The 9525-nt window shown below is 32.3% G+C and overlaps 1 protein-coding gene across 3 annotated transcripts in view; it reads left to right on the top strand.

Annotated features, from left to right (window-relative positions):
* LOC114581374 (probable serine/threonine-protein kinase At1g54610) overlaps positions 1 to 2387 on the top strand; it is a 25645-nt gene extending 23258 nt beyond the window's left edge. For all 3 annotated transcript variants that reach the window (XM_028701377.1, XM_028701378.1, XM_028701376.1), the window contains one exon: positions 2256 to 2387. In XM_028701377.1, the coding sequence (XP_028557210.1) occupies positions 2256 to 2372 (117 nt within the window). In that variant the 3' untranslated portion in view covers positions 2373 to 2387. The remainder of the gene's footprint in view (positions 1 to 2255) is intronic.
* Positions 2388 to 9525: the final 7138 nt, after the last annotated feature.

Genomic DNA, 9525 nt, shown 5'->3' with positions numbered 1-9525 from the left:
AGGGCGAAATCTCGGGGTAGTGTCTTATCTACAAACCCATCTGTTTTCCAAAATTTACCCTAGAACTAAATTCGTTAAAACTCCTTTGCCAAAGAAAAGCACAAACAAGTCATACGCGGAGGCCGGGGCCGAATTTTCGGAGCCCACAATAAGATTAGAGATAGTCACCTTTGATGGTTTGGTCACATAAAACGACAGTCTTCCAAGGACCTGGTTGGGAGAGTAGATGCATTAGATTTGACTTATGTTAAAAAAAGTAGAGGTAGATTTAAAAAGACTTGGTTAGAAAATATTAGAAATGACCCTTCTTTATTAGATTTAAATGAAAATTTGACTCTTAACAGGACACAATGGAGAAAAATGATTCATGCATCCAACCTCACTTAGTGGGATAAAGGCTTGATGTTGTTGTTGTACATCATTGGTTTCTCTTCATAGAAATTTGGGGATAATAATCAAGATATCAATCTGTCCATGTTATTGGTTGAGAGAGAATAAAACCATATATTATAAAGACAGACTATACATGAAGAGGAAGGCGTTGTTATTATCCTCGTCCTTTCTCTATTATAGAAGTTCTAACAAAAATATCTTCCTTTGATGAACCAAATTTAGTCACCTCATTCTTCTTGAAGAAGCAGAAAATTTCCTTCCCACAATCACCTGAAAATATTAATTTTTTTTTATTCTGTCAGTTGGCAGCCACCACCCTCCCCTCTCCCCCTTTGTATCTATGTGCTTATAGTTTTGGGGATGCTAAACCCTTCATTCCATGACTTTATTTATCGTGATAATAAGAAATATATTTTGGGACATAATTAATTACCATATATTACGATATATTATATAATCTTAAAATCAATAAAAGTTCTCATAAGATCTCTTAAATTGAATAAATGATCTCATCACGATTTATGTGTTACTACAAAATCTCTAAAATGTTCTAATACTTCTAAAAAAATAGATTTATCAGATTTTTATTTATAGAGGATACTTGGTCATTTTTTCTGAAGATTCTATTATTTGAAAATTTAGGTCAAAAATCTTAGCACTATAATATAGGCTTCTTGATTAACGAACCATTTTTCAGCATTTTGGCTGCTTTGTTGCAGTTGAACACAGTGTAAGAATGAAAACTACCTGGCTGCTTTTCAAGAAATTTTCCTTGAGAAGCTACTTTAGATGCAGTCTTTAAATTGGTTCATAAAACAACTTCCTAGCAAATAGTTATTCAACCTCTTTTACGAAAGGAAAAGCCAAATCAAATTAGCCATATGAGCGCTGAACGCTGTCATGTTAGAATTGAGATCATAAACTGATAGGTCCTAAACCTTACATGCTTTTATTTTAAATTCCACTGCAAGACCAGTTAGAGTTTATAACAAACCAACAAATTAGGAAAAAAAGTATTCTTGATCTAGATTTGAAGAGGGATCAATTATCCTATCTTTAAATTTCATTCATTACTATCCACTCCAAATCATTGAATCAGATTGGCATCAGACCTTCCAGTCCTCAATCATGTTCTTCATGTTTTACTGTTTGTGCGTGTTGCACGCCACCAGCAAATTGATTAGAAAATGGTCGTTCTATTTTCAATCCTTAGGATACTTAGGCTTCGTTTGGGACGGCTTTCTTACTGCTTCTTAAAGCATTTTTTTAGTAAAAAATTAAAATTTTTTACTAGAAAGTTGCTTTAAGAAGCAATAAAAAAACCGTTCCAAACGAAGTCTTAGTTCAAGATTAAAATCATAGGACCTGATCAGCACCTATTAAAACTCTTTCATGTAAAAAAATAGTGGTTGTTTGTGAATACATGTGTAAGAATATAAAATTGAACGGTCTTTAAAATAGTGTGGTCAAAAGACATTATATATTAAATATATTATATTTTAGCTCTGGAATTTCCATCCACAAGGTACTGTGATGGAGAAGAATTAACTACGATTTGGAAATGTTTCTCCCTAGGTGATTTGTAATATAACAAGTTGATAAAGTTTTTATTCAGTATTGTAATTGGTGATCAGGTTGACCCTAAGGTTTAAAATTGAATTGACTGAACCAAATTGTCTGCATAATCAACTATTTCGTAGTTTATCGTTTATACATATTTTATTTATGCCGGCAGTTTGAATTCATTAGATATTGATCAATGTTACATTTATAGCAAAAATGAAATTATTTTTAAGTCAAAGTCAATTTAAAATAAATTTCAGTTCATTTTATAATATGTCTACTGGCGTGTTTGATTGCAGTTTTTCAGCACGGAACCCCTAGCTTGTGATCTTTCAGGTCTTCCTGTTCTTCCAAACAAGGAAGAGGATGAGACAAAATTGACTCGGGAACGGAAAAAGTATGTTGTTTTCCTGTAAATGGTTTTATTAGTTATAATTTGATTAATTATTACATGCTGGTGTAGTTCTGTGCAAATGTATACATTATAGTTTTCGAACTTTTCCCATCTATTGATATTTTGATTAGTATCTGAATGCATGTGTTCAATAAGAACTTTTTTTGGCTGATTTTTGGAAAGAAAAGACTTTTTATTATTTCTCATTGATAAATGTATAAATGCCTATATATCGGCAAACGAGGAGAACAAAAATAGGACGAGAACAAGGAGAAAAATATCTTTAATTGCAAGACTATATTATAATAATAAACATTTTTTTTTTAATGTTGCACTTTCATATGATAACTGTTGAATTATTATGGGACCTACAGGTTAATCAAATTCGGTTGTGATCCTTGAGCACATAGATTAAGAATTTAACCCATTAGATCGATTCTCTTATGATCCTTAGATTGCAATTCGTGTGCCTCTTCTTCCTCTTGTAGTCACTAGCCCCATTTGGGCAGTTTCTTTTTTTTTTTTAAATAGCTTTGATTTATCTTCGATGTAATATTTTGAAAAGTTCATATATACTTTCACACTTTGCACAAAATCAAACAATAAAATCCAAAATAGTTTTTCCTACCTTTTTGCATGATATTATAATGAGATTGGGGGATTTCCTTCGTCCAATCTTAGTTTTCTTTCTTTCTTATTGGAATTCTTTCTTTCTTTTTCTTTTTTTTTTTTAATTATGTCTGGCTTCTTTGATTTCCTATTTAAGGAGTCAACCACCAAGAATGATGAAAGTCAGACTAAGGGAGAACTCTTGGAGCTATAAGCCTTATAACGTTAGCAGGAGAAACTATTTAAAGTAGTACTAAATTATGAAGATCTTTCTATAAGGAAACTAAACGATCCATTTTCTTGTGGAGCCAAGGACCTAAAATTTATAATTTGGGATGAAGTGAATCATGATCATGACAAAGTTGTGGAATATCTTGATGCTTAAAATTAATTGGTCATATATTATTATTTTTATCGTAAAAAAGTTTAAGATGCTGTCAAATATATGTACTAAAAAGTTAAGAATTCTACCCTTAGTTATAGTATCAAAACTAAAATTTCAACGGCCAAACAAAATAACTTTCATGTTATTAAATACTTTAATACAATGAAGATTTATTTGCTTGAACTAAATTATTATCAAAATCTCAATATATGCTATGATGATTCAATGATTATGATGTAATTTGTAGAAAGGAAAGGGTGTTTCTTGTATGACTCAATGATGACTTAGGCCAAGTTTTTGTCCAAATCCTAAGCATAAAAAACACATCATCACTAATTGAGGTTTTTTTTTTTCTCTTATATGAGCCAAAGAAGTAAGGACAATAATGCTCGACGTTCTACCCTCTAAAACATTTGCCATAGCAACCATCGAACCCCCGAAATGAGGAATGGATTGCTACAGACTTTTTTATTAAAGAAAGATAAAGCTTTCTTTCAAATGCAATCTATGATGCAACTACTTTATGAAGTAAGGACACATCAAAGAAATTTTGTAGAAACTTCATGAAAAGCCCTAGAATATGGTGGGAATGAAAAAGGTTACCAAAAAGGATGTGTTTGTCTTTTAGAATCAAAAGGGTCAATCCAAAAGAAATTGATAAATTGAGGAACTTTCTTTACTTTTTGGAGAATTTATCTGGATCATGCTCGCCAACTAAAAATTGTATGACTTCTAACTATTGTGTTTTCAATGTCTTAAATTATTCTTCTCATACTTTTTGGGAACCATCAATTATAATGATGATATCCTTTCAAATTGTAATTACCTACTTCAAATTACCAGAATTCTCTACCGAAGGCATACATACCTGTTTACAAAGATTGAGTATGATTGTTTTACTTTCAATAATTGGTTGCCTCCTTGAAATCCTTATCTAACTCCTTATTGTAATCATATTGGATATCTTTAAAAGAAACATTTAGATTATTACTTTGATCAATCCTCTCATTATGGTAATAATGAATACTATGATGGATACGTACTAGATCTGCATGTGACCCATGTTCATAGGATTGATGTGATAAATATGTGATTATTGAACTTAGAACTACTTGGTTCATGTCATCCCATGATCGATTCCAACATGAGTATTATGATCCAATGAAACTTTGCTTCCTCTTTTATCGCCTCCAATCAAATGTAAGTTTTTTTTTTTATTTTATTTTTAATCAAATGTAAGCTTTTGTAATAGCTATAAGAACTTAATGTACAGTACTATTAAAAATGAATATGCAAGCTAAAATGTTTTTCTACAACCTCCAATTGAAGAAGAAATAATGCATTCATTGGATCCTTTATGATATGGATACATCTTATTAAAGATCTTTGTGAGAGTCATCTTAGATATGTAGATAAGTGTGGGCTCCGAAAATTCGCATCCCAGCCTCTCCGTATATATATAATTTGACACCACCTAAAAATTCTTGAATCTTGGCTCAAGAAAAACCTTACAAGAAATATGACTGTCATGTATTAACTATCATAACATAAAATTGGCGCGCACCACCAAAAACCTGATTCATATAAGGAGCATCTACAAAAATTTTCTCATCAAAATACACAACATTTTTAAGGAGTAGGATAGGTTGATTACTATACCATTCAATCATTAATCTAGCCTTCCTTCTTCAATGATGAATTCATCTCTGCTCAAAAATTTTTTTTACAGGTTTCTTTTGGGATGGATTTTGGCCACTTCTTTTTTACTGCATTTAAGGAAATTTTGTATGAGAAAACTTCTTTAGAAAATAGTAAGAACGCTCTCCCAAACGAAGTCTTAGTCTTCTCTAACAAAGCATCATTAACAAATAATTCTTCGAATATCCCCACAAGGATCATTAACATCGATTCAACTATTGGAAGCCTTGTTGTAGGGCTCAAATGCTCCAAACTTAATTTATCTATGAGATTCTATGATGTCTTCTCACAAGAAACTACAACTTGCGGGATTGAATACCTCCCTTATGTCTAAAACATGGCCACTTTTATCTAGGAACGCTTCTGTAATAGTGATTGTTTCCTCTACTTGGGGACCTCCTCTGAAACCAAAATGCTTAGTGGAGGAAATAACTTTTGATTACCTTTACAACAATTAAGATTCCTCTTAACAACAGAACACATTTTTTCTTTGTTCCATGCCTACTGTAACTCCTTTTTAAGTGCTTTATGGCTCTTGATTCATTTAGGGTACCTAATGCATTGATCCTTCCTTCACTAAAGATATGCGAGTACGTATGTTTTGATTTTATGTTGAACTATTCATCCTGGTCAATTTTTACTGGATGGAATTTGATTAGAACATGTTGGGGGAGGTGCATGCTTGAGGAGCTGGATATTTATTCTGATAGCTATTGTTGATTTTCTTTTTCAGTTCATTATCAAGATACTATTTTTTGGCCGATTACGTTGTTAGTTTCCTTTTATTAGGCGGTGATGAGAGATAATGATACATAAGAATGTTCAATCAGTTAATGTTCTTTGCATCCATGCAATTTTTTAATAATTTGAGAGAATATCATGTGCCTTCTGGATGTTGGAGAATATTGACATTTATATTTTGTGGTTGCCCTCGCAACCCATGAAAAACGTCTATAATTTTATTTGCATTACTTTTGAGCCCTATGATTTTAGAGTGGACTTATCCTTCTTTTTCTTTTATTGTTTGTAATATTAGGAAGTCTCTCAATTTTTTTGCAAAAAAAAAAAAAAAAAATCTTTTGGCACCTCATGCTTCGTTTGAGGGCTCTTACTACATCATCTCTAATAGAGGAAACCTTGTTGATGAAAAATCGCTCAATGGTTCTCTACATATATTGAATTGTTTAGATTTTCTTGTCAATAGAGCAGAGTTTTTAGCTCTTCAAAGACAATCAATCTCTTTCACTCCTATAATAAATAAATAAATAATCATAAAAATAATTCAACAATCAAATAAACTATAATTAAAAGTTAATTAATGAGAAATTTTGCAAGGAATTTAAAACCTTATAATTATGTTTGAGTTGATGTCATTATTGCTACATGTGTATAAATAAGATTTTTTTATCAAGTTATTATTTGGGATTAAATTTTGAGACACCTGTGCCAAATTCAATTTTATGGATTGATTCATTGTTCTTGTCAAGAGGCATGCAAAGCAATAAATAAAAACATCTTTATTGCCACAACATCATCGCCACCATTACCTTATTTCTGCCATCGTTGCCAACCTCATCGCTCAATTATAATGACTTCCCTAAACTTAAAACTCAAACATCTCATTTTTGGCACTTGTGTCGTGTTAGTGGACCACCCTATATGCTCTAGTAGCATCATGGGAGGGAACCCTGTGCAACGCTTTTAATGGGTCAGGGAAGTTTTTATGCGCTCTTGTAGCATGGCGAAGATAATCTTAAATACCCATATATGTGTTGTCATGGCTGCAGGGGAAAAATTGTGTATTTTTAAACAGGTACCTCAAAGACCCCTACACGCTCTTGTAGCATGGTGGGATTAAAAATCACTACCATGGTGTCACCCAACACCTACCTTACGTGCTCTCATAGTGTGGTAGGAAAGGCCTAGCTCCCAAAATTTTTCCTAAATGGGGGAGATACCGTGCGGCTGCCAAAATCTGAATTGTTAGATGACTTGGACTTAAACAAAATGCAGAGAATAAAACTTAAAATGATGAGCAGGGGACTAAACTTTAAATTAATCAAAGGCACGATCAAGATGAAAATACAAATAATGAATCATAATTTTTGTCATCTGATTGAATGTCAATGAATAAACAAGGGGTAAACGACTAGCCAGATTCTCAATGCACAATTTATCGATAAATAGTAAAATTAAAGTAAAATGTCTTATTCAATTAACCAATCTACAAGTAAGGGCCAAGAATATGTAGTGAACATGGATTCTTATGAGTTTATGTAGGGGACATGTAGTGAATGAGTTAATTGGCTCACAAGCATGAGTGTGAGGTTATGACACACACAATGATCCATTTATAAGCCTTCACAAGGAACCTTTAATAATCCAAATATTTTTCTTGAAATGATTTTTTTTAAATGAAAAATATGAATTTTAGCACCGTACCTTGCCGAAGAGGAGATAGGGTAGAGAGAGAAGGTTGTTCGGGGCTTTTTCATCTGCCAATATTGTTAAGAGATTTTTTTCTATTTGTTATAAGTAATTCAAATCTCATTTTAGTTTTTAATGATTTTAATTATTATATAATTTTTCTTGTAATAAACATAATTGATTATTTCTTGTTGTATTTTGATCGTGGCATTTGCATGATCAAGAAATACTAATTGTTAATATTATAAAATAGGTTGGCTATTAAAATATAATACCATACACAATAAGGTGGGCCGATGGACTTTTCTTTAAATATGATTTATGGTGTTATCCATGTTGTAGCCTATAATAGATGATCGATTACACCGACGAGCAGAGAGTGACGACTCTTTATTGATTCAATGAAGCCACCTGTAATGACAATTGATTAATTAAATATGATAATTGGTTATCTGGATAAGTGATAATTGATACGATTGATGACCAACTGGAAAATAATTGGGGTAAAAAATGTTGAAAACATCACATTAAAGTTGGATGTCCTATCTTGCTAAATCATACATTGATGCATGCATATATTGATAGCGCTGATGATAATGACAAATGCATTAATATTGTTGACAATGTTGGATGCATTAATAATACATAAATAGATGGTGTATATGAATAGATAGAATAATTTTTTTTAGTAATTCAAGAATAATTTTTTCACTGTTGTTTTATCGGTTTATTGAATTTTATACCGATTATTAATTTTTAGCTTCATTGTAATGATTCTCTGCTTTTTTTACTGATCAGTTTAAGTTTTATTAATAATATTTAGATGTTAACTATATTGAATGAATTTTTGTCTCAGCATTGTACGAATATCTAGCACACAAATAGAAGAAAAACAAAACACTGTAATTTTTATATGGAAAACTATGAAAAAGGGGAAAACAGCGGTGCCATGCTCAGTTGAAATGATTCAACAAGTGTTGAATTAGATTACAAGTGGCCGACTCGTTCCTGAAATTGAGGACGATCATATTACAAAAATCAACCGTCGGGTTGAAATCCAATTACAAACGGAGATCGAAAATCCGGCGACACTTGGTGGTCGGGCAAAAATCCGACCTCAATTGACGGTCAAGCGGAAGTCCGCATCGGTCGGAGGTCGAACAGAAGTCCAGAGTCGGTCGGCTGCATGGTGGAAGTCTGAAGGTAGTCGCGGAGGAGTCTGGTGGCAAGAGAATTCAAGTTTTTCTTCTTTCTGCTCTTCCTTGCTCGGCCCCCCTCGCATGAGAAATGAAGCGTATATTTATAGTTTTCTGAGAGTGTCATGACTAATAAATAGAAGGAAGATCAATGATGAATTGGGAGTGGTTGGAATGGACGTCCGATGTTGAATCCCTTGATCAGGGACCGTTTATTGGGCATTTGAATGTCTTAATGATATCGAAATTCGGTGATCTTGGGCTCGTTGGACTCGCCTCGTCGAGCTGCTCGATTCGACTATGAGGATGTCATGTTTGGAAATCGTTTGGTAGTCCAAATCAAGGTTTGATCATTCCAAATGTGCTTCGGGTCTTTGCTCATTTGGGCTCAGATTGAGTTGAATTTGGTGACATAAGGTTCGTATTGTCGAGGCGTTAAGTTCGACTATAAGTTTGCTGAAATCGTCATTCAGACAATCTCCGATTAAATTTTTGATGTTTCTAACTTGATTTTTTCTCGAGATTCGTGCCAAATCAAGATAAATGCTTAATGATATATCAATATATATACTCTAATATAATATAAAACATTAATATTTAATAATATCCGAATTTACGACTATAAGTTTGCTGAAATCGTCATTCAGACAATCTCCGATTAAATTTTTGATGTTTCTAACTTGATTTTTTCTCGAGATTCGTGCCAAATCAAGATAAATGCTTAATGATATATCAATATATATACTCTAATATAATATAAAACATTAATATTTAATAATATCCGAATTTACCAGATTTACTAAATGCTACTTATTGCCAAACAGCCTCTAAAGAGTATAATGAACTTCAATAAGTTTCGT

Source organism: Dendrobium catenatum, unplaced genomic scaffold (assembly GCF_001605985.2).
Source record: "Dendrobium catenatum unplaced genomic scaffold, ASM160598v2 fragScaff_scaffold_1684, whole genome shotgun sequence".
NCBI classification, from domain to species: Eukaryota; Viridiplantae; Streptophyta; class Magnoliopsida; order Asparagales; family Orchidaceae; genus Dendrobium; species Dendrobium catenatum.
This window is presented reverse-complemented; position numbering and strand designations above follow the sequence as displayed.